Source organism: Polyodon spathula, chromosome 16, assembly GCF_017654505.1.
Source record: "Polyodon spathula isolate WHYD16114869_AA chromosome 16, ASM1765450v1, whole genome shotgun sequence".
NCBI lineage: Eukaryota > Metazoa > Chordata > Actinopteri > Acipenseriformes > Polyodontidae > Polyodon > Polyodon spathula.
In genome coordinates this window covers 2,487,925-2,514,466 of record NC_054549.1, presented here as the reverse complement: position 1 = coordinate 2,514,466, position 26,542 = coordinate 2,487,925, and the positions used below count along the sequence as shown (strand labels likewise).

The following is a 26,542-nucleotide window of genomic DNA, read 5'->3' as shown; positions in this document are numbered from 1 at the left end:
GTTTAACCCAACAACGACTACCTTCTCTTGGTTTAATATTCCTCTTTGATTTCTATAGGTTTGTATAGGCAATTTTATTACGGAAATTACTGTAAGCATTTCTGCTCAGATATTTTAAACATAATATCCGTGTCAAACACGTCTGTGCATGTTTCTTACTACTTAGTGATCCGGTGGGCCTGCACAAACTCAGAGACCAGAGATATTACCGACAGACAGGCTAAACATCCCTTCAGTCACGTAAAGGCCTTCTGCAGCGCCCTTGTCTAAAATAGCCATTATTCAAATACTAAATGTGCATATGATAATAATATAGTTGAACTTCTGTTTGAGATGTACAAATACTTCATTTGAGCTGTTTGGATAAGGATTAAAGTTTAACAACTTGCCTGTGTAATACTACATGATATTATAACCTGCAAGATTCTGGCTCTGCATGCTAATAACCTGCTTTTGTTTTAATTGCAAGACTTGCATGTAAAACGTTCTTCAGAAGAATCATAAACACAATCGCTATATTTAATTCTCTTTATAATTGATGAAATGGTGTGTATGGTGTAAGTATAGCGTTGGCAGGGAGGGGGTTAAAATTCTGCTGTCCAGCCACACACCCCTACATTTAGGGCTCTCATCCTGCCACAGGTTTTTTTTTTTTTTTTTTTTTTAATTAAAAAAAGATACTTACTCATCTCTTTTTATGAAACAAGCTTTACTGTGACTCAGTGATGTGTCAGCAAACAAAATGCTGACAATTTTCTGTTTTTTTTTTAAAAGTTGCAGTGCCACTAACTTGATCAAATGTGCTCCAAAATCACATTCATTGCTGTGGTTTGATATGGTACAGCCTTCCATAGTTTATTTACAACATCAGTAATGTGTGCAGCCTTGTGAATGGAAGCACCTACCAAGCAACCACTCGCTTACTGTCAACCCCATCTGTTAAACCTGTCACACCTTCTGCCCTGCCCATCATCACTAAACAGGGGAAGAAACGTCTATATATTGTGTCATACGTGTCAGATATGCAATTTGTTTTAATTTGAAGGGGCTGCAGGCGTTTCCTGTATGCACTGTACCTCTTACATGCTATTCCTGGTCTGTTTAAAACACACCTGATGAAGAGACATTTGTCATCCTAAAGACCTTGTGATACTTTCCGTGAAGCTGAGTCAATAAAAACATACCACAAACCAGCACAACCAGCTGATCTAGATGCATTTTAACTGCAGCACTTCATAAGAAACTATTGCACATTACATTGGAATGGCACACTTTTGTGGCACACGTGTCACTCTTTACAGAAAGACTCAACATACAGTGCAGTGAAAAAGTATTTGCCCGCTGTCTGATTTTCTGCATTTATGCACATTTTTCACATTGAATTTGGTCAGATCTTTTTGTGGTTTGTAGTAGTATATAGAGGGTGTCTGAGAGAAAAAATGACACCAAAGTTTGGTGCTTCTTTCATTTATTTGGTGTGCGGTAAGCAAACATTCAATCTTCAAGTGTGAAAAATGTATTGCCCCCCCTAGTTAACTCAACCCAATTAAATGGATAGTTAGGGTCAGCTGTTTGAATACTTTGTTTAATAATCAGGCCTGATTTGGGTCAGCCCTGCCCAATATAAATCTGTCTAATTTTAGTCCTTACCATCAGAGTGAAGTTGTTAGCACACAGGTTCTAGAGACACATCATGCCAGAATTAAAAGAAATTCCTGAAGACCTCCGGAAAAAGTTGTTGATGCCTACCAGTCTGGAAAGGGTTACAAAGCCACTTCTAAGGCTCTGGGGCTCAACCAAACCACAGTCAGAGCCATACTGTCCAAATGGAGAAAGTTTGGCAAAGTAGTGAGTCTTCCCAGGAGTGGTCGTCATGCCAAAATCTCTCCAAGAGCAAGGCGTAAAATCGTCCAGGAAGTCACAAAGAACCCTAGAACAACATCCAGGAATCTGCAGGCCTCTCTCGCCTTGGCTAAGGTCAGTGTTCGTGACTCCACCATCAGAAAGACACTGGGCAAAAATGGGATTCATGGCAGAGTAGCCAGGCAGAAACCACTGCTCACTAAGAAGAACATGAATGCTCGTTTCAAGTTTGCCAAAAAGCACCTGGAAGATCCTCAAGAGTTCTGGAACAATGTTCTATGAACAGATGAGTCAAAAGTGGAACTTTTTTGCTAACATGGGCCCCGTTATGTCTGGCGAAAACCAAACACTGCATTCCACAGTAAGAACCTCACACCAGCGGTCAAGCATGGTGGTGGCAGTGTCATGATTTGGGGATGCTTTGCTGCATCAGGACCTGGACGACTTGCCATCATTAAAGGACCATGAATTCTGCTCTGTATCGGAGAATTCTACAGGAGAATGTCAGGCCATCCGTCCATGAGCTGAAGCTGAAGCGCAGCTGGGTCATGCAGCAAGACAATGATCCGAAACACACTAGCAAGTCTACATCAGAATGGTTGAAGAACAAGAAATTTAAGTTTTGGAATGGCCTAGTCAAAGTCCAGACCTAAACCCCACTGAGATGTTGTGGCAGGACCTGAAACGAGCAGTTTATACTCGAAAACCCCAAAAATGTCACTGAGTTGAAGCAGTTCTGCATGAAGGAGTGGGCCAAAATTCCTCCACGGTGCTGTGAGAGACTGATCAATAACTATAAGAAGCGTTTGGTTGCAGTTATTGCTGTTAAAGGTGTCGTAACCATTTATTGAGTCTAAGGGGGTGATTACTTTTTCACAGGGGGGCATAACTTCCTTTAATAAATAAATAAGTATCAAAATGTTGCGTTCATTTTTCACTCAGGGTCCCTTTTATCTAATATTAGATTTTGGTTGAAATGTGATAACATTCAGTGTCAGAAATATGCAAAAATGCAGAAAATAAGATAGGGGGCAAATACTTTTTCACGGCACTGTATTTCCTTTCCAACGTGTACAAAAGAAACTGAGGGACGAGACTGATCAGTAAATAACAGCAGAGGACCTCTCGTGCCAGTGCAAGTTGTCCTGGTATTTATTAGGCCCAACGTCAGACAAGGAAGAAGTGTCCCCTTTCTGGTTTCGATGGAAATTTGGTCAATGGAAAACAACATGAAAAAAAAACATTATATTGTTTAAAGAGAACAAGGAAATTGCAAGCAATGTACAGTTTAACCCGAGGGGTGGGGCAGTCCATGCATACAAACTCTCTGTGTAAAAAGTGCTTCCTGCCTTCTGTTATGAACTTTTACTCTGTATCCATTATATGCCCTTCTCTCGTCCTGCTCTCTCCATAATCTGAAGTGCTGAGTTGAGATACCTTTACAGTATCTAAACCAATGAAATCTGATCTTTCCCTTCTGAAGGCTGAAAAGTAGATCTTAAGACATAATAGCAAACAGACACCGATGCTCGGTTGGCAGGTGCTTCTGCTCATGGGTTTTCCCTGGTGAATTAGAAGCTGTAATCAGTGAGGGATATTAACGTTTTCCTTCTGAACGATTTGAACACTGGGACTGGAACTCAAAGGTGGTTCTGCTAATATAGTTATATTGTCTGGATTGGTCTACTGCAATTTACTTGCAGGTGTTTTTCAAACAGGCCCTGGTGCGTGGCAGCTCTTGGATGGCTGCCAGTAGGGCAGATCCGGTGACTAGTGGGTTGATTTCTATAATTTGGCTGCACGCTTAGCTTATTTAAAAAGCACAGTGCACAGACAATACCTGCACACAGGAATAGCTTTAAAGAAAACTGGGTGTGCTGGCTGGAGCGGAGTGATATTTGGCAGGCAGATAGCATGAATTATTAAAAAACAGTCTTACTTTTAAGCACTATCTCTTCTTGATTAACTCTTTGAAGGAAGTTTAAACATTTACCTTATAAAGACACCATGTGGCCCACCAGTAGCTGGTGCATACTGTAAATGTCACATATAGGCTTGCACATTTTCAACATTTATTTTTCAGGGGTTCTGTAAGCCCAGTAATGCAGAACGGGAACTGCATGTGTTACCTGCGTGTCTCTCCACAGTGGCAGTGTCTGTTTACACGACTGCTGTGTGCAATAGAGAGGGCTCATGTAATATTTACACCCTTTCTGTGGCTCGGCTCTGACATGGTCAACGCCTTCTCTTTATTTCATTATACTACCTCAGCCCCCTCATTGTTAATAGGGTTAATAGGTATTACTGGGAAGCGGACAAACTGTAGCGGATTGAAATTAATGGATTTAACTCTCTGCACAGCTGCGGTGTAAATAACTTGTCGCGTGATTATTGCAGTTCCAAAGATTTATTTTTAGAACAAACATTCAGGTTATATTCACAAAAATGCACACCAATGTTTCTGTCATGTACAAATAACGAACTGCAAGCTATGTAGAATTCCACTGAAATACTGTATGTAACGTACAGTATATACCAAAATCCACGAATCTCAAGTAGCAATATGTCAAAGTAATATCCAACTATTTAAGGAAAAAGTGCCTTAACGTCAGACTAAATTATAACTACCTGTTCCAGCCGCAGCACTGTCCTTACCACCGTACCCCTCATCTAAAACACAGATCCAGCTATTTGCTTTAAAGAGCTGCAAGAGCCATCGAACCTGCTCACAGAACAATGAGGAATCCACGCGAATTCACAGACACGGAGAGGGGTGCATTAAAACGCTGCCGTTTTGAAAGGCAAATATCTCTTGATTTTGAAGCGGCTATGAAATACACGTGCACCATAAACTCATCGTTTAGTATTGCAAAACTTACCGTGCTTTAAAAAACAACAACATGTAAAATGGAATTGCATTTTAAATTGTGTATGTGTACGTATCCCCCCCCCCCGTCGGTTTTCGCGCAGGTAAACATTTGGTTTATTCCATTGCTCTGTCCTGCTCCTTCCTGTACGGACAAAAGCAGCACAATAAAGCCGGAGAGCTCGTAAGGAGTCGGATAGTATATAGATCAGACATAGAGCTGCGGTGTAGTTTATAAAGCGCAGAGAAAGATCAGTCATCCGCGGGAGTCTCTCTGTAATTAGATGCGATAACAGATTAAGTTGAAGAAAATTAATGTTGTAACCCTAAACGCGTTGTTGTAGCGAGCGAGTGGGTATCATTCAAGGGAGCTTTGCTACAGATACATTTGTGTTCGGATTAGTTTCAGATTGTCACGTTGTTGATAGGACATTGTTGCAAGTACCAGTCAACGACAAAAGCATTCAATTATATCTGAACTATATGTAGTGCGGTAAGAGCAGGACAGCTGTGACTGTAATTGAAAAGTGGTTTATGTAGTTAAGCACAGAAACTAGTAAACCACAGCATTGCATGGAGTTTTGGTTCCTTCTACTTTGTGGGAATTCCTGACGTGTACCAGGTCAGTGTGTGCGTAATAGGAATATGCTGTTCTAGTCAGTGAACCTGTGGATTAAGCCTGTTTATCTGATGAAAACCTGATTTGATAACAAGTCTGTAAACATATCTGAAAGTAAGCCGGGCACTTTTTTTTTTGAAGCCGTGTGTTTACTTTTCTCCGACACGGCTAGTGGACTGTGAGTGTGTTTTAGCAGGAGTGGCAGACTCGGGTGTTAGGACCGCTGGATGTTTCGGGTCCCCCAGCATTTGCAAATGGCTTGTTGTCTGAAGGATGAGTTGCTGTGTTCCATCTGCTTGAGCATCTACCAGGACCCCGTGAGTTTCGGCTGTGAGCATTACTTCTGTAGGAAGTGCATCACGGAGCACTGGAGCCGACAACAGCAGCACAGCGCCAGAGACTGTCCGGAGTGCCGCAGGACCTTTGCGGACCCGCAGCTCTCCCCAAGCCTCAAGCTCTCCAACATCGTGGAGAGGTATACTGCTTTCCCGCTGGACGCCATCCTCAACGCCCAGCGGAACTCGTACCCGTGTAAGGACCATGAGAAGGTCAAGCTCTTCTGCCTTAGCGACAAGAACCTTGTTTGCTTCTTCTGCGACGAGCCAGCTCTGCACGAACAGCACCACGTGACCAGCATCGACGAGGCGTTTGAGGAAATCCAGGTAAGACGCACAGCACGGTCTGGTGGAACAGTAACCCATCCGATGAGTTAACTGGATTACGTGTCAAAAGGAGAAAAACACCTGTCAAAATTACAAAACTAATAATACACACAGCACGTATTTAATTTAACAGTTTGACTTTTTTTTAATTACATTTTTTACACATTGGAGTATATATATATATATATATATATATATTATATATATATATATATACTCTATGAGAGAGCGAGTAATCTTTCATAGTGGATCATCATCACAAAGCACTTTACAAGAGAGGAGTCTAGGATGTGTGAACTATGCATCAGCTGCAGAGTCACTTACAACAACGTCTTGCCCGAAAGACGGAGCACAGGGAGGTTAAGTGACTTTCTCAGGGTCACACAGCGAGTCAGTGGCTGAGTGGAGATTTAAACCAGGGACCTCCTAGTTACAAGCCTGTTTCTTTAACCACTGGACCACACAGCCTCCTTTATGTATGTATGAACCTATGACTGATTGATTGATTGGCCCAGAACTTATAAACGACGACTGGGCGAAACCCGTTTTTTCGACAATTGTCACTGAATTTCGGGGCTAGTCTGGGGAAGTCTAATTTCACCCAATGCTTCAACATCGAGACAGGGTGAATCTGGTTCGCCCATGCCATTAATTTGGATGAGTCTTTTTTTGCATTTATACGCTGTCCTCTGCCATCTTCCAAGTGCGTGCCAGCGTACCTCTCCTCCACATCTGACAACAATGTAGCGACTGTGTGCTGGGTTTCAGCAGCGGTGCCGAAAAGGCAGGACTGTTTTTAATAGTGATTAAAACAACACTTTTTTTTTTTATTAGCTCTCTCTCCCAGAAAGTCTCACTCCTCCATATGTGCAGGCAAACTCACCTCACACAGGTGGGTAAAATGATCAATTACTCATTGCCCAATAAGGCATTACAAGGGACTGAGTGGAGAAGCTACTAGAAAGTGATAAATCAGTTACAAAGTGCTTGTCGACAATATATAAAAAAAATATTCAGTAATCAAATCAAAATGTACAGTTATGAAAATAAAGCATACAAGTGACACAAATTTGTGATATAACAGGGGCATTATTGACCCTGTTACAATCTTAACTGTCATTAAATGAAGATGAAACTAAAGATTAGAACACGAACAATTAAAATATTATTTCTCTGTTGTGTGTGGTGAGTTTGCCTGCACTTTACAGTTTCTCTCTCTTTCTTTCTGTGTGTGTGTGTGGTGAGTTTACCTGCGCATATGGAGGAGTGAGACTTTTTGACTTAATTTTTTGGGAGAGAGAGAAAGACACTAAAGAGTCGTTTTAATTTTTATTAAAACCAGCCCTGGTGTCCTGCCTTTTCTACACTGCCGCTTGAAACCCAGCACACAGTCGCTACATTGTTGTCAGAAGTGGGGGCGAGGCAGGTACCCCGACACGCACTTGGAAGCTGGCAGGGGAGAGTGTAGAAATGCAAAACTAGACTTACCCAAGTAACTGGCATAGGCAAAACTAGTTTGGCCCAGCATCGATGTTGAAGCATTGAGTGAAACTAGAGAGAGAAACCACAGAAAAGCATCGAGGCAAGTTACGGCAGTGCAGGAAATATCTGCGGCAACTTCCTTTTGCAGCATATTTACAGCAACACATGTTTACACATGTAAACTATATATACCCTGCAGTGGTGGCTGGTGGCCAAAATGCTTGGGTGGTCTAACCTCAGATGCAGGTGAAGGGGTGAGGTCCGGGGGGCCCAACCTCGGTGGTCGAAGCACTGTCCTTGTTGGATCTCTTTCTTGTTGAAAACGATACAAAAAGTTTGATCTGTGATGTCTTTTATCTTGGAAAATATTTCGATTACTTTAAAGTCAGGAATGTCAGCCGTCTAAGGCATTTTAATTATTCAGTTTTCATACATCAAAAAAATAATGTAAAAAGATAGATGTTTAAATAAGACAAATATATTAAACACACCGAATGTACTCCAATTTAAATGTGTATTTATTTCAGTTTAAGTTGCCCCTGAATCTAAATCAATCCCAAGTTCAAAGGCCAGGAACAGGAAAAGTAAGACCTTAGAAGAAGAAGAAGAAGAAGAAGAAGAAGAAGAAGAAGAAGAAGAATGCACATCACCCAGAGAGGAAGCACAATTCATTACTAAGAGACTGGGGGTTCGACAAGCAAGCGAACACTGTTAACCAGCCGCCCCCGGTACCCTATATAAATCAACTGAGTCATCTTGCGGCACTGTTTCTGCGTCACAGTATTAATAAAGCTGAGGGAACTTGAAGCTGCTTTTTCAGGAACAGTGACTTGAAACTTGGATCAGGAGACCTAGTTTGAGGCAACTTTGCTGTATTGCCTAAACCAAGTTCCAAGCCATAAAGTGGCTCTGTATTCCCTCAGCTTAAGACTGTGTGTTTCATGTAAGTTCAGCATGCTGGAGAGTGGAGATGCAGTAGTGCTGCTTCTCCTTTTAGCTCAAAGCTCTCTACCCCATCTGAGACTCCCACCCTCCCATTCTGTGATTCTAATACCTGCTGCACAAGCTGGGGCTGTTCCATCTGTTGAGGTTTAACGTTCAGATCCCCATTGTTTGTAGATGGGGCGTGTCTATGAGGGTGCGTGCCTATGCAGATTAAGTTGTTCCCCAGTCCTTGCTGACTAAAGAATGTGTACCAAAGGGAAAATGGTTCCTGCACTTGGCAGTCTTGCTGAATTGGTGCTGTAGCTCAGGCTGAGTTTAATACCAGTGCATTTGTTAAATTAGTTTTTAAATCAGTTTCTTGCCTGAAGATCTCTTGGCTGGTATCGCACACTCTGATCAGCACTGTTCTTTTTATTGGTAGGTGTAGTTTTTGGAGGATGGGGCTGTTCTTTGTCTAGAGTTGTGATGTAAGAAAGTGTTAAGGTGTACCCTGAGGTTCGAGCCTCCACTCAGATCTATATACAGAACCGGCTTGTTTAAGATACCCTGGTTCTCACGACTCAAGCTGTAGGGAAGCTAGTCTAATTGGGTCTATGAGACCAGAAAAGTTTGGTTCAACGCATCACTTCAAGGGGCTCCCGAGTGCTTCATGTGGAGTGCCTATAGCCTGGATGTCGCCAGTTTGGGTCCAGGCTATTCCATTGCCGACTGTGGACAGAAGCTACCAGGGGGCGGTGCACTATTGGCTGAGCGCCGCCAGGGGAGGGGGGTGGGTGGGCTTAGGTCGGCCAGGGTGTCCTCGGCTCACTGTGCACCAGCGACCCCTGTGGTCTGGCCCGGCACCTGCGGGCTTGCCTGTAAGCTTCATATTTCAGCTAAAGGTGTCGCTCCCAGAGAGTTTTCTACTGGAGACAGTCCGCTGTCATTGTCTCTTGTTGTCTCACAGGTGTCCTGTGGATTTGTATACAGTGCAACCCTGGCAATGGGCATGTAGTATGCTGTGAACACACTCACACTTTTGGTTGTAATGGGAATCGCTCACCCAATTGTTATGACACTTGGCACAGACATTCATGGGGAGTGCAAATGTAGGCCAAGGTGACCTTCTATTGCACGAGTTCTGGCTTCCAATTGGTTGGACTAATTGGTAATTGGGCTTGATTTTCTGCTGTGGGCAATTTTGCCAGTGCAATACATTTACAATGAGGGGGAGAATGCCTGTGATTTTTTTATTTATTTTTTTTCCCCCAGGGAACAATGTAGGCCTAGATCTTCAGAACCACACTGCCAGGTTTGAAGAAACCTTGCTGGGACATTTCCACACACTGGCAGTGATTTCTAAAAACTGTTGTGATTTAAAGTCTGTATGTACCAGGTGCTTTGAATGCTGGTTGTGTCACTCCCACTTGCACAGTAAGGTTAGGGTGGCCAGCTCCTCTTGGAGAACCACATTTTGACTGATATATCAGAAGAGCGAACATATGTTAAGTCAAAACCTCCCTTCTCTTAATCTAGATGTTGGAACTAATTAGTACAGCACTCTGCCTCTATTGCTCAATTTGCATTGGCTTCTGTGCACGGACTACCTGGGGAGTGTAAAGTATGTTTTGAGTTTACTTGCTGTTCATTTTCTGAACAAGAAAACCCATCTCAGACAGGACCAATTTACTTGGCTTGCTGTTTCCATTGGCACTTGGGGATTCTGTGTGAGTTCAGCACTGCGCGGAGAGCAGAGCGAGGCTGGAGCAGATGTACTGTATTGTCAAATCAATTCTTCAAACAGGGGAAGCATGTGGGAGTCCTGACTGACTGCTGTCTGGCTATGATTGAGGTGCTAAACTACAGTTCAGCACAAGACACTTGCTGTGCACCGGCAATTGTACTGTTCTGTAAACTAGCTCTATACTAATTGCAGAATGTATCACTTGGGCCATATTCACAATGTATTTAAGTAAACACCATTTTCTAAGAAGAAAAGCCCATGATGTTAAAACACTCTAATAAAGAACTCGGACACACCAGTTGTTTCTGTAGCAGTTTGTCTGATCATAGTGGTGCAGGGAATGCATTGTCAATATGGCCATTAAGCAGTTCCTTGTTTTGTGTTTTCCCCTTGCCCTAAGCCTTTATTGGTTTAACAAGATATTCATAAAAGTGGCTTTAGCTAACAAAAATAATTCAAACATCTTGCCTGTTTTGCATTTCCAAGTGTTTCTTTCAAAGCGGCACATTTCAGACGTGTAACGAATGGCAGTGCACAACAGGTAAGATTTCTGGAAGTGTTTGGTTTGAAACAGTCACTTTAAAACAGATTCAGAGAAGACCTCTTTCCACAACTTGTGCCAGATTAGAATACTAATCTGCAAGTACATTGAAGACTGACAATGAGAGCAGTCTGAGTATCTAAGTTTCTATTTGTAGAAATGTATTGAATAAAGAGCCCTCACTGAAGCGCAGTCCATGGGTTTTCAGGCTCTAGACCTGACTACAAATCATTCTTCTGTTGTAGCACTAAAGTAAGCAGTAATTGGGAGCAATGCACCCTGTGCAAGTAAGCAGCTATCATGCAAAGCGTTTATGACTTTGCAGCAAAAAGAACAAAGCACTATTTTCAGTTCCATATACTTTATCTGCACGGTTTGACGCAGCAAAATAAGCAACTTGCGAGGTGGCAGAACATACTCAAGGGAGGTTATCACTACTTGAGGGAGGTTATTAAACTGGCACGCTTTATGAAGAATGGAGACCAAGGTGAGGCATTCTCCATTACAAAAGGGATACATTACCTAGATGGTTTTCCAGCACCATCCACACAATTCTCGTGTGTGGTCAGTCCAGCACTATTGCCAGGACCCTGTATGTCACACTTGCATATTTACATGTACTGTGGATGATGGTTCTTTTCCATAATACTGAGGATGGCTCTGGTTTTGTATATTCAGACTACTTTTGAAAGCATTTGGGGGTTGTTCACCTAAAGACAACTGTGTTGCAATTGTTTTATGAACCTAGCATGCCTCTCCTGTTTCAAAGAATGGTGTCTTAACCTTGAAGTAGAAGGCCTGCCTGTCCTTTATTAGTGCAATATTGTGATCTTCCCAGCCACAGCTGACCTGATGGCAGTGCGTTGTGACACCAGGTAAGATGACCAGGCATGTTTGCACAAGGAATGTGACTGGCTTCTCACTCTGTGCTGAAACAGTCCACATGTCTCTTGCATTGAGTTGTCTCTGGACATCAGGAGAATTTCATTGTGCAGGTATCTGAAATAACTGTTTCCATGTTGACCGCACAGAAATGAAAATAACCTGGTGTTAAATCCAAGGAAATTGTCCTTGGTCCCTCTTTGGTGTGGGCTTAGCTGGCTGGTCTCTGTACCATAACCGATTTTGGTCCACTTTGCTCTTTGATTGCCACAGACACCTCATCTCGAAAGCAGGGAGCAGACATACAGTACCTGTCATAACTGAGTCTAACAAGACTAAACCTGCAAGAACGAGAAATACTGATGTCAAAACACTCATCGTGACTCAGTGTTGGAATTCTTACTGTAAAAGCAGTGATATTCATTGTGTCTGTTAGAATTCTTACTGTAAAAGCAGTGATATTTATTTTCAGGAGCTCATCACACACTTTGCTGCATGGAGACGGTTCATATTAACATTCCTTAATTGTAATGTGGTAACATGACAAGACCTGACTCGTAGTTACTCTACAATAACATTGTGGTGCCATTTCTGAAATTAATGACTGTTTTTACACAAATTACCAAACCACATATAACAGACGCATTGAATGTTCTGGCTACAGTAGTGGTCCTTCTTGTGGGCCTTTACAGCAAAATGTGTTTTTGTTTTTTTTATTTTCGTAGGGATAACCGTGAAAATTGAATAAATGGATCTCCAAAGGCTATGTATGTCAGAGGCTAATTCAAGCTGCTTTTCTCTTTTGCTTACATGTAGGTAGATGAGTGACCAGTTCAGCTGACTGTAAAGATGTTGCTGTGTATGTTCACATCTATACACAAGTTGTCTTTTTTTGGTGAACCCTTCTGGTGTAACGGGAGCACAGCCATTCCAGATTCTGTCTCCCGTTGGTGAGACGAGGTTGAAAGCTCTGTAACTGGATGTAGACAAACCTGGCTCTTTTGCACAGTGGTTAAAAGGCTGTCTTGTGGAGTGTGAGGTCACCAGTTAGTGCCCAGCCTCTGCCCTGTTACACGGTGATCATTTTATCTAATGTCTGCGATGTTTTGTGCTGTCCTGTCTCAGTCATACTGCGATGAGTCCATGCAGTTGGACTGTTGCCACACAAACTCTCAAGCTGCTAACAATAGATCCTTGATTTAAAACCCAGTTTTGTTTGCAATGCAGTTATTTACATTCAGGAATTTTACTGTATTTCCGTGGTTTCTTGGCAACCAAGCATGACACAGAAATATTTATGAAGTTGCTCCTTTGAGGCTAAGGGAGAAGCCATCACAGCTGTTTCGCTGTCAACGTGATTTAAAACATTACATTTAAAGATTGTGATGCAACGTGTTCTGTATAAATCATATGAGTGCATGTTATAAAAAATAGAGATGTTTAGTAATTAGAAAATTGTAGTAGATCATCATAGTGACACCTCCTGGAATGGAGGGTTTTCAGAAGTCTGAAACATGTCTTACTCGGCTACTTTTTAATTAAAGGAAGAATACGTGTTTGAACATAGTTTTCTTCTGCCACTGGGACTGACTTGAAAGGGGTTTCAAATCTCATTCATTTCCATCTGCAGCTGCTCAACATCAAATCCAGTTGAACTGGGACTCCCTCTGTCCCTGTGAGCATTGCGGGCTGATAGAGAAAGTTAATGAGCTTCCAATGCGAAGCATGCAAGCGGTGGGTTTTAAATCTCTGAATGCAGAAAACAATATGCAAAATATAGTGTATTCTACTGTTTGGGGAAATGGTGGAGGTTGGTGAATTAATTATCAATTAAATAAAAATGCAATACGTACAGGTAATCCTTGACTATCTAGGACTAAAGCATCCAGGTGGTGCAGGTGGAGTGGTTGACAGCGTATAAAACAGTACTTTAGAATGCAGAATAGGGTACAGTAAAAAAAGTTTTTTTGACTGTCATTATTTATAAAAGCAGTTTATTGTGAAGTGCAAATTAATGGATTCCGGTCTGATTTTTCAATATGTAACTATAAGCAAATTTAACTAATTATGTCAAATTAAACGTGGACCTCTTTCTTTCCACCCAAAGGCATCCCTTCTCCTATATCCCTCTTTTGATCCAAAAACGAACAGGCTTTCAAAGTGTACGACCGTGTGGCAAAGTGGTTAGTAGTGTGCAGGTGTAGAGGTGAATCAGTGCTCCAATAGTAACACACAGACAGAATTCACGGTGCAAAGAGTTCTTTTATTATCTGTTTGGCACCGTTAATAGCGCTGGCAACTACACACCAATGTGTGTTCAGTGATGTATCCTCCAATCCATGACTGACACATTGCGTACTGCATTAGGGCGATGACTTCTGGCATTGAGACTCCGCCCCCTTTCTAGTTGGCTGGCTTCTGCCTGACCCTGGAATGAACTGCCAAACCATCCAGTACTGGGCATTGTTCCTGTTACACAGCGCCCTCAAAGGCCTGGAGGAAGATTGACTAGGATTCATTCGCTCTCTGTCATAGACCCACAAGGGGATTTTGCTGTTGATGCTGTTAATAAAACATGTAGCAGCTTGGCAGCCAAGATACCGATTCAAAGTTGAAGCATGCACAGCCCCCTGTGCTCCACTCTGTCCCACAACCATTTCTGTTCTTTTCTCTGATCTTGAAGGAATCGATCATCTCTGAAATGCAGAGCCCACCTTTGTCAGGGTTTCTAATTCTATTCCCTAGTGGACTGTGTGGCCAGTGGTTTGTGTTTTTGGAGAAGTTGCATGATACTGTACCTTGTGGAAAGTGCTCAGAGAGATTCTTACTCCTGCTTTGACTGTGAAGGCCTGTTTGTGTTGAAGAGGTGTGTCCAGAGGGATTTGATCTATTAAAGAATTCACAAATTTGGGATTTAATATCCTGACCTGTTCCAGCCCAGGAAGGAACACCTGAAATGAACCTTCTGTTTCTTCTGCTCTACCTATTAACATTTTACAGGAGGTGCCTGTGGAGCTAATATTTTCAGTAGGGCTTTATTCTGAAAGATAATAACCTGCTTGAAATAAAGGTCATTTTAATTACAGAACCAAGGTGAACCCAAAGAAATGGAATCCCTTAGTGCAGTTAGAGTGGATTTTCCAAGCATACTTCTAGAGCAGAGGTTCTCAAACTTCAGTGTTTTGGTTCACAGCCTTCTTTTTTCAAATGGAAAAATAGTCACAGACCACCCAGACTAAATTATAATAGTATATAATACTCATGATATAAGGGTACTGCATATAAAGGTGCTTTTAAGATGAAGGGTATTTACTTGCAGTTATCACTGAGATGGATGTGGCTGCTTCTCACTGCAGTCAATATAACTTTAGTCATGGTTTGTGTTTTTTGTTTTCTTCCTGCTACAGGACTCTGCACTGTGCGCTGCTTCAGTACAATTACTAGCAGTACTAGTGTGAGGACATTTCAAACATTTATCCATTTTCCTAACGGAATTTGCTCACACACCTGTAATAGAGCTGGCTTCTTAGGATAGGGAGTCTGAGATGCTGTGGCTGTTACCAGGAAGTGACATCAGCAGCGGGCATTCAGCCAGTCCCTCCACACACACACACACACACACGGTCAGGAATACCACACTGTGTAAATAGAGAGAGGGTAGATTTGCTTGTTTTTACTCAATTGTTTTTCACCTATAATATTTCGCAGACCCCCTGGGCAGTCTCTACGGACACCTGTTTGAGAACCACTAGGCTAGAGAACAACTCCATTGTGATGAAGGTACTGTCATTGTAACAGCAAAAGAGAATGTAAAATAAATTGTGCGGCAGATACTGTATCCAAGTACAGTATAAATTTTTAGAGGTACAGGGCTGCCCCTTTTATAACTCTGTAGTCGGGAGCCACAGTTACAGACTGTTCAATTTGTGTTCCGTCTTATAACAAGAATACAAGTGCTGGTGGAAAGGCATTATGGAACAAGTGGGAGCCACAACCAGGCTGTGTTCTACAGTAACCAGTTCTGTGGTTCAAGGGCTGCCTTGTAAACTCGATGAAGTGTGGCAATCCTTGGATAAGCAGCACTCCTTGGCCTTGCTGCTTCTCTTTGTTGATTTGAAGCCCAGGAGGTGGTGTCTGGCACAGCGTCTGTCGGTGCTTTAACTGTAGGGTAAACAACACGTGTGCAAGTGGTGTTTAAATTGTGCCATTCTCCAGAAATCGAGTCATCTCCGAAAGATTTGAAAACAAATGCAAACGTCATACCCAGCTGTCTGAAATGCTGCCCGAGCCTGCAGAGGCCTGCCGAGATGGATGCTTCAACAGTGAGCTGGAGAAAGTAAAGTGTGAAACAGCCATGCTCTGCCAAACGTCGTTATTGAGAATGTGATTGACTGGTGTGTTGTACCTGCTTCTGAAGAAAAGCATTGTTGCTTGTCCTGTAAATTCGTGAATCATTGCAGACAGCAACACATACTCTAGGGAATGTTAGGAGACCAGCTGTGATTCAGTGAAGTGGGGAACATTATCCAGAGTAAACCTGAGCCATTGCAAGCTTCTGGGAGTTTGGAAATTGCCCCCATGGCTTCATTTCATATGCGGACATCATTTTTTCTTTTTCAATCCTACGGCACCCTTCACTTTGTCTTGTAATCCAAGATGGCGGGCACATTGATGTTCAAACCATCGTAAGACTTAAATGGTAAGCTAGTAGGATTAGCCAGTCAGTTTCCTCAAGTCAGCCATAAACCAAAACTCTGCTTAAGTTTAAGTTTGCACTTTTGTTAAATAAGTTTGCATCTTGTTGGATGAGGTTGCAAAAAAAGTAGATAATTAGTGTAACTGTGTGTCCAAAGGTTTTGGGTTTGTTAGGACCATGGTTAGCATTACAGTACTGTTTGACTGGCTTCGCTCTGATGATAGTTGTCTGGCTGCCTGGAGTATAGCCATATATTGGATTGATTTGACATAGTTAATTTGGCATGGTCCTGTTGTCTTTGTCGTCTCCGTTTTGGATTTTGGTACCCAAGACAATAATTTGACAACCACAGTGTCTCAGCCTCATAATTGCATTTTTTTTCCCCACTGGGAATGTGCTGCACGGGCCTGTGTCAGTGGAAACCTGGGTATTTGAATCCAGGTTAGTCTGGACACAGCTTATTGTACTGCTGCTTGGGCTCCTTCTCCTGCAGGGATGGGGATCACATGAAAGAGGGAGCAGCCTCTTGATGTTATGGAAATTGCCACATGTCCACTTGGAACACGCTCATTTGTAATTGAAGTAGAATGCCCTGTTCTTGCAGTAGACTTGGGTTATGCTTATTTCTGCTTTATTAGATCACAGCAGAAAGTGACAGAGGAGAAGCTTCACCAGGGTGTCTAGAGGAAGCAGTGCTGAACCTGCACTAATTATTTTGGCTTTCTCCATGGGATGCAGTGGGATATGAAAGGAAAGTGAAATCAGATGAAGGAAGAATGAGAATCAGTAACCTGTCAACTAGCTGAGCTTTGAAATTGCTCTTGCCTGATCTCTTTACCTGATTATTTTTCTCTCTTCCTCTACATGATTTCTCTCTCTCTCTCTCTCTCTGTCTCGTGTTCTCTTTGATCATTTCCATGCTGGGTTGTGAAGGAGAAAGAGATCTGTTCCTCATCTTTCAGCCAGACTAATAATTAATAGGTAACGGAGGGATAGTCCTGGTAATTGGCTGCTCTCTGAGGTTCTTGATCAGGAAGGATATGACTAAATTCTTCAAATTGCTACCAGAGGTTTGAACACATTCAGAGGTGTGTTCCAAACTTCTGAAGGTCAGTTTACCCTTTCTTATTATGGTCTTCCATTGTATCCCCAGCAACAGAGATATAGTGGAGACATACATAATTGTCTGGATCTGGACAACTGCTTATCGCACTGAAATGAAACTGGAGTCTAGGTTGTACTTTTTTGCATGTTATTGAGAGGACCAGAGTCTTGTGTGATATAAGAAGGTTATGGTGATCTGCCCTTTCATTTTGCTGACACTCATTGTGTATTGGAGGCGTTTGGGGGCGTTTTTGTAGGTTTTCAAGAGAACTCTTCACGGGTGAAAGTTGGCATGGGCATGCAGATTCAAGTACTGGACTCGAGGGTATGGTGAGGTATTCGTGAGGCTTGATGTGCAGCTGTGGCCAAAAGTGTTTTGCATCACCTAGAATTTTAGAAATTTAATGTAGATCTTTTATGTAACATGTAATCAAACTACAAAATGATATTGCAGAAGCCTACCAGAAGCAAGCCATAATACTAATACAGTATTTCACATTAGAGTTCAAATTGACACGTTTTCTTTTCTTCTGTTCAATATATGGGGAAAACTACAAAACAGTATGCAATTCCGGGCTTTTTCATATAGAGCCCCTAAATTATGTAATGCCCTCCCTTTTGTCGGGGGAAGCTGGGACTGTAAGTTAGTCAAGACTCAAAATATACTTTTAAAATGGATTTCTTATCTTTTAGTTGGTTTTAGTGTAACTTTTAAATTGATGCTTTTTAACATTTATTTTTTATATACGGTGTAAATATGCTTTAATAAGGAATAGTTTTGTGTGTGACATGCCTGGGGACCTTAATACAAATGTGTTGTGTAAATGCTTTTTGAATGTACTGTATAGTGCTTTGCTATACTTTTGTATGAAGTGCTGTATAAATGCTATAAATAAATAGTGCTGGGACAAATCTTCTAATTTTCAAACAAGCGCTGCTTGAACTGTATTTCAGTGGCAAAATGACCCTGTTCTTCGTTCATATATTTATAAAGGACTGTATCAAAAAGATGCACAGGAAAGCAATGCCTGAGTAAGGTCTTCAATAACAAGCATTCTGTACAGAAGTGTTTCTGTCCTTTCTTTAATAGTTCAATTGATGGATTTCTGGGTTTTATTTTACTCCCGAAAAAAGATTTTTTCCCAGCTAATTCAAAATGAAAGAATTACAATTGGGGAGGGATATTGTATCACAAATCCCTCTTGTTAGCCCCGGCTCTAGTTGTATGCATTTGGGAAGTAAAGCCAGCAGGACCTTGCTCTGTGTGTTTTTCCTTTTTGTGTCAACACTGTTGAGTGCAGGTGCACCTCTGCCATGCCAGAGAGGAGTTCATACAAGGCATCAGCTGCAGGAAAGCACCACTAAATCCAGCCTGGGTTTGAAATGCTGTTTACAGTTCAACACGGATTAAGAGGCATTAACTTGACAATCCATCTGTTTGAAGGTAAAATGTTCATTGAGAGAACAGTGCAACAGGGCAGTTACACCCTGCAGTGATGATGAACAGTAACTATAGGATTAGCAATCTCCCAGAGGACTGGGGGCAGCTTGACTAAATGTCCCGGCTCTAACAACAAAGGAACGGCCACACAAAGCAGAGATGCATGTCTGTGTCTCTGTGTGAATGAGAGTGTTCTCTGGATAAGGTCTTCTCCAATCCCATCTGAAGTGATGGTAGAGCTGGAGTTTAATAGATTGGGAAGCGAATGTGTTTGCTGAAGTCAAATAAAAAGGACTGGTTTAACCTGAAGCATGGGAAGTGAAATGCAAATTAGTGCTGGGATGAACACTGATGCAAGGTATTTTTTGCCATTTTGTAGCGAACACGAACATCTGATTTTTTTTTTTTTTTAGCCGAATACATGTCAAATATTCATTCGGACGTTTGTCCCAGCACTAATGCAAATACAGTCTGCGGAAACGTAATGCATGTGTCAAGCTATAGTTTCGTACCCGATTTCTAACAAAGCCTGTCCCAGTTTCAGTACTGATCTAGGCAGTAGTAACAAGGGGATTCAGCTGTCATGGGTACGTTCCTCGCACTGTACATCTGTTTCATATGGTACAATGCTTTTACTCTACTACAGAAAGTTTACTAACTGCTTATTGGAGCAACTTGGTTGGATTTTCAATTGCAACTGCCTTTGCCTGTGTGGTGGTGGGTTGCTAGCACTGATCTGCTTTCAGAGAGCAGTAACCCTCAGGATTTGCATTTTGTCTTGCATTCTATATTGTTGCAAGACGAAAATTGAACTGCAGTTATTTTTTTATTTTAAGGAAGAGCTACATTTAGCTACAGCATAACCCTGATAAGCAATCTGATGCGAGATCTTTTGTGATGAATCATTTTAGAAATGACTGCAAAGGACAAGGTAATTGAGATGGTAGCTACTGTAGCTTGACAAGTGGGTGGGAATTGAAATGGAAGTGGCGTACCCAGGATCACGCAGGAGGTGAGGGGTTGAGCTGGGGGCACATGTCTCAATGGACAGTGCACAGTACTGTCTGTTTTAAAACTGCACTGTCCCGCAAGCATAAATATAATGGCTGTCAGTTCAGTTCTGCTATAGCCTTGTATGCACTGCACTGTCCTCGTTAACAGAGCAGATCAGCGGTACCACGCTATTTTAAGGTATTGTAGTGTTGCTCTATTCTGGCTGCACTAGAAATTATCTATTCACGCCTAAGTTTGCTTCCAAGACTGGATGTACTCTAAGGTAAATGTGCTAGAGTGTCATTCCATGAAAATGTTACATTTGTTAGATTACTGTAAAGCCACAAATATTTGCGACCAAAATATTTGGCGACCTGCATCAATAAAACCTGTTTTGCTCCACAAATGTTGGTGACCTGTTGCAATATACGAAATATGTATTGTTAGTGGAATTTTATATTCTTGCCAAAAATTAATATGTGAAAAATGCAGAATTTAAAGGCTTGCAAATATTTATGGCTTTACAGTAGTCGTTAATATCCGACATTTGCAAGCTCAGGACTTGTTGATGTAGGACAGACCTAATGCCACACACATCCTGAACTTGCCATTGGTCTGACATGGAGAAGTTATCAGTGAAACTGGTATTGCCCTACAGTTAAGTTTAACGTTTTCCTCAGTTGTGGGAGCCTTTTCCCTTTCTCTGATGTGTTGCTTTAGTCTCTTGGCTGCAGTTTGAACAAGTTTCTATCTAGTATCTTCAGAGTTAACAGATCTCCAGCTCACAGCGCCACTAAGAGGATAACCTCTGCCCTCTTCTGGGCTGGACTGGACTGGGCTGGGCTGGGCTGTGATGTGCTGGGGATACCTGTGGGGTCTGCTATCTGGCCTGGCTGTGCTGGGGATACCTGTGGGGTCTGCTATCTGGCCTGGCTGTGCTGGGGATCCTGTGGGCTATCTGATCTGGCTGGGCTGTGCTGGGGATCCTGTGGGCTATCTGATTTGGCTGTGCTGGGGAGCCTGTGGGCTATCTGATTTTGCTGGGACTGTGCTGGGGATCCTGTGGGCTATCTGATTTGGCTGTGCTGGAGAGCCTGTGGGCTATCTGATTTTGCTGGACTGTGCTGGGGATCCTGTGGGCTATCCGATCTGGCTGTGCTGGGGATCCTGTGGGCTATCCGATCTGGCTGTGCTGGGGATCCTGTGGGCTGTCCGATCTGGCCTGGCTGTGCTGGGGATCCTGTGGGCTATGCGATCTGGTTGGGCTGTGTCCACAGTTTATGAACAGCCAAAATGTAAGGCAGGCTTGTGATTTTAGTTCGAAGATGATGACTTGCCTTAATAACCTCCTCCTCTTGCAGACAGAGCTATATCTCAATAACTACCTCTTCCAGCAGATTGAGGGGCTTTTTCTGATGACCTGCTATAGCCAATTATCCCCAGTTAGTAATACTGAAAAGTTGCCAACACAGCCAGACAAAGTACAATGCAAGAACCACTGTGATGAGAGCCCTGTTTACAGTCTACCAAGACAGTCGGTGAGTCAGAGAACCAATCCCCTCTTATGCAGTCTGGCCCCCTGCCTGGTACACAAGTAAAATAAATCCTATTAGGGGACTGAATTAGCTGCTTCCCTGCCCTGGCAGTGGGGTCACAGCAGGAGAGAGATTTCTGCTGAGCCATTGTGCTGCTCAGTGGTGTGGGAACAGAGACCATTTCAAGCACAGCCTCCCACCCACAGACTGCTCTGCTACTCCCTTTGAATTTGAAGCGTTAGCCGCTACATGCTCCAGGTGGTGGTGGGGTTAATGTTTAATCCTAACTCTGGACACCTATCAATATAAAAGCCAGGGCAATGGTTGAGTTGTAAATGCAGATTGTGATGCTGATTCTCGGGTAAACGTCAAGGGTCTGGCTGTGTGCTGTGCTTATTGTGCCTGTCCGGCCCTCTGTCTGTTGTACACTCTACATGGTGAACACCAGAACTGCTATTTTCACCAGACTTTTATTATTCACTCCTACCCTTCCGGAGACTAATTGCATTTGGCAACAATCCGATAAGTGATTTTTTAAATTTTTTTTTTTATATATTTAACCTTTTCAGATACTGTGTGATTATTATGCGGACGCGCTGTATATGGGGGCACTGGTTTAAGTTCTACAATATATTGGTTTCATGCATTCAGAATATGGCCGTGTCCCAGCTGTGAGGAGAGTTTTTTAATGGGTGTCCTCAATCTCTTTGCACTTTGAAAACTGCACACTTCCCCAAGCGCGCTCTCTCTCTTTCCTTTCAGTTTGGTACAGGAACATGATTTGAGAAGTAGTCGAGAAATATGTGCACCTCTGTCTATCCTTTTTGTCTTGTTTGAAATTTGTTCATATTTTGAAGGTTCCATGTTGACACACAGTGCTGCTCTAATTGGATTGTTGGCTTAACGCCCTGCTCTGCAGCTACAGAGAGAGGGTCTGGGGAGGTTTTCAACATTCATTATTGTGTATTGCTGCCATCCCTTGCGGCTTTGTGAAGGAGAGTTTGAAGTGCGGTAAAAGGTTGTATTTGCAGGACATCTTAAACCTGTTCTACAGGTCCGTTCCTTTTCAAGCAGCCTCATTGACAGGCAGGTTGAGAGAGGGCCTCCATGGGCTTGCATTTCCCCTGCCCCAGGGATATAGCTGAGGTGTGCTTCAGGGTTTGCCCACATCTTGAGGATGAAAGTAACCAGCAGGTTTATAATGGGGATCACTGGAAAACCATTTTAAAATTCAGACTCCGCCATTGTTGAAACTACCAACAGGGATGTTCATGTATTGTCCATAATCAACATTGCTAAATTTATAGAAACACAATTCTGTGGATAGATGTCATAAGGTGCATAGAACCTACAGAACAATTCTGTTTAATGTTAGTTCCCAGAGTACAGTCTTTTGATTTTAAAATATGCAAATATGTGGGGTGTCTCTTCTGCTAGGAGCCGCTTCACTTTGTGGGCCTCTCTCTTCTGGCTGTGTGAGATGGCATTTCCAGTAATAGGCCAAACAGATCTTCCACCTATTGCACCTGTCCAGAGAAGGTCCACGGTTGGATTTTAACATTGTTTTTCCATTCTGGCCTCGATTTGCATTGTGATGAAGCTTTGTATGGGCTTCCCATGATGTATGCTTTTGAGCGCCCTGATTAGTCAATTAAGCTACCGATGTGAACCGCAGCCATAGCTGGCTATCGGGGAAACTGTAGCATGCAGGAGTGAGTTTCGCTGTGCTGGAAGTGCTGTGAAAATGCCCCTCCAATTCATTGTCTCCTGCAATCTGCGTCTTGCATTTCTGGTCAACCTCATTTAGCCAAGTTTTTCAGTTCAATGGAGTTATTACACTGCTAGGAATAAAGCTGCATGTGCATTTGAAAACTTGAAAAAAATTTAAATAAAGGTAGAGTACATTATTTTTTCCATGTAGTTGGTGTGTGTTCCTTCAGTGAAGATAACATTAATCTCTGCATGGCCAGGCAACCTGCCAGTTTGTTTCTTTCAAAGCAATGCAGAATATGTATTGTGCCGTTATTTTAATACAACCAGTTACTTCCTTATGCAGGCGGCACCCTAATCGTGTTTTTTACTGTATAAGGCTGCATATTTTTTTTATAGTTTTGTCAAAGTGAGGATAGATTCAGATTTTCCTGCTGTTCAGAGCCCATCTGGAAGCTTACCTTCACAACATGGGGTATGGCTTCAAAATAATTCAGTGTGCGCTTTCACCACTGCAAAGTACAGCCTCATCAGAACACATTTGGTCCTCCCAGGTTTTATCATTGAACAAGGAGTTAATAAAGACCAAGCAGGCTGTAGACCTTGAGGGCTGGAATTATGAGTCAGTCTTCCATTATAGAGTGTCTTTAACCTTAATGTACGTAGAGATTCCAAATGAAAATTAGTTGATTACATCCACGCATGCACAGATTTTAGTTGCACACTTTTCTGGTGATCTACAAGCAGCTAGTCTCAAACAATAAAAGTGTTGTTCACCGTTATGATATACAGAAAGCCTTTGGCTGTAAAGATTAATCCGATCATGGATCCAGGAATCGGGAATACTTTGAATAAAAAACTTCAAGGCATTAGTGAAAGAATTCTAATGTATGTGCTCCTTCAAAAGACTAAAGTGTGGTCTTTGTTCTGTACTGTGCTTGGCATATTAGCATTTTAATAAAGTGCTTCAGTTGTAAGTATGGTGGTATTTGATTTATCATGTAATCCACTTATAGTGAGAAAGAGTCCTGGTCTTCTATTCATTCATTGAAGTTCAAAAGCAGTGTATCTCCATGCTGTGAGTCTTCAGCAGAGCAGATGACGTTGGCAGGATAGGGTTAAGACAGTGTACTGCTTTGTTTAAAAGTTGCCAAGCTGGATTTCCCCTCTTACTGTTTGACTATATAAGTTTAGGTGAGTTTAATGTTGCACTCACTGTAAAATCTGGAATGGCTCAAACTGCTTTGTAATGCAAGTGCCATCTATTGGGTGAAATGTATAGTGCTGCTGTATGTGAAATCTTGAAGGTGAACCAGCTCTTTCAAGGAACGCTTCAGCAGTTAGGTGCTGCAGAGTGCTAGAGATTTGAAGCACCGTGCAGCGTGGAAAGTTTTGAACATGGGGCTTGCCTCCGAGCTCTGAAAGGACACCTGATCTGAATACATGGCAGTGCAAGTCCGTCAGGTGTGACTCGGGCCACACTGCACAAACAGCAGCTCTCTGCTGCACGGGCTCCCCGTCTGTCGAAATGGGCTGATCAGGGATTCCTCATTCGAACAGCTAGCAGGTATTCCGAACCCAAGATCTGACTCTCGCTTCATGTGCATGCAGGACAAAAAGCACATTATGCTTCTCATCGGCAACATTGGCATGTGAAAGAGGACAGCTCTTCACAATGTGCTGTTACTGTTACAATATACACAATGCATTATTTATATGTGCTGTACTTGGATTCTGTATGCTTTCGGCTTCAGTTTTTATTTATAGTGCAGGGACTAATACTCTGAGGCTGCTTAAAAGGTATTCGGTGATAAAAATGACATGTTTGTTTTATAGAACCTGAATTTAAAAATGATTATCAGAAGTATGTGTGTATAGTATACAAGGGAAGCCAATGCATAAATGTTGTCCGAAATAACTGTCTACTGTACAGAGGAATGTTTCTTGGCTTTGTTTAATATGGAGTTAGTGACCGTGCTTACTAGCTTGGCTCTTCAACCACTGCAGTGAGTTGGCTCGAAAATGACCGGGATGTGCAGCAACAGCTGTATCTTCTGTCCACTCCAAGGGTGTGTGTGTGGTGGTGGTTGTGTTCTTTTTTTTTTTTTTGGTATTGAAATTCAGCATTTAGACCCAATGTTTGAAAAAGGACATTGGTTAGTAAACCTGGTGAATAATCAAAGTATCAACGGCAATGGAGAATTATACAGCGCACACATAATAGGATTTTAAATGTGTAAGAAATGCAGGAAAATCTAGACTATTTAAACCACTCAAGGTGATGGCACTTCCACAAGGCTCATGAAGAAGCAACTAGAGTTCATAGATTTAAAGACTCTTGATTAGCCAAGGCCACTGCAGATGCGTTAATCTCCTCGCCTCCTTATTGGGATTCTGCACTGTGCCGGGTGTTGCCAGGCAGCTTGAGTGGTCACTGGGCTTGTACGGTAATGCTAGGTCATTGGTAGGGCTGGGTATCAGCAGTGTCTTCGCAGTACGATCCGTATTGCAATACAGTAAATGAAACATAATCACACGATTGTCTTATTTGCTTGTGCAATTGTTTGCAGTAACACTGGTAAAGCACTTTTGGTCAAATAAGCTGCACAGCTTGTTATGTTTTTTGTTTTATTCTTTTAAAATCCATTTCTTTAAAACAAAATTACAAGTCAGGGCTCCTGATAACTTTTTAGTTTGACACGCTTTTAAAGGGAGGGGCAGCATTTTTGTGTTAAAGGCGCAAATGCGCCTAACCATTTTAGTCCCAGTCTGGAGCCCTGCAAATTCCAGCGTTACACATTTTACACAAAGTGTGACTGTTGTAGAACATGAGCCGAGTCCACACTGGATTTTAAACCAGCCGGATCAGGTAGAATTTTGCTATCACGTTTCAGCTTGTGAATCGGCACACCCCTAGGCATTGGCCTTGGACAGGAATTCGGGTTCGCCCCTAATGTGGAACCCCTTGTAAATCAGTGCCGAGCTATATAAGCCAGGATTCTCCTAATGGCAACAGGACATGCAGGGGGTGTCACTGCGCAGATGTGTCTCAGGATTCTTGCATTTCCAGCGCAGGGTCTGTTCGGTATAGAGAAGGGTTGTAGTGTTGTGTGAGAGCAGCCCTCGGGACTACATACTCTGGGCAGAGAAGGGGCCTGCTTGTAGTGTTGTCCCAGGATTGCAGCCCATCTGTTGAGCTGCAGAGGCAGTTGTGGGTTAAAGCCACAGCACTGAATCTATTGTGATGAGAGATTTCTGTTAGGGGACAGATTAGTGGGCCTCTAGGGCGTGAGGAAAGAGCTTTGCCAGGGGTCTGATCCAGACAGTCAGATTGCCTTGAGATGTGCACGGCTTAATCCTGCACAATCTTTCTCCATGTCGCTATTAATTAGGGGGCTCTGTAGAGCTGCCTGGTGCATGCGGAGCTGCACAGCACAAGAGGCTGTCTTGACATTCCCCAAGCAGACATGCCATTCATTG

At 42.5% G+C, this 26,542-nt stretch overlaps 1 protein-coding gene across 1 annotated transcript in view; it reads left to right on the top strand.

The window, feature by feature from the left end:
- Positions 1 to 4,873: 4,873 nt before the first annotated feature.
- Positions 4,874 to 26,542, top strand: part of LOC121329164 (E3 ubiquitin-protein ligase TRIM62-like) — a 41,373-nt gene continuing 19,704 nt past the window's right edge. The window contains exon 1 of the mRNA XM_041274568.1: positions 4,874 to 6,010. Within this exon, the coding sequence (XP_041130502.1) occupies positions 5,576 to 6,010 (435 nt within the window). The 5' untranslated portion in view covers positions 4,874 to 5,575. The remainder of the gene's footprint in view (positions 6,011 to 26,542) is intronic.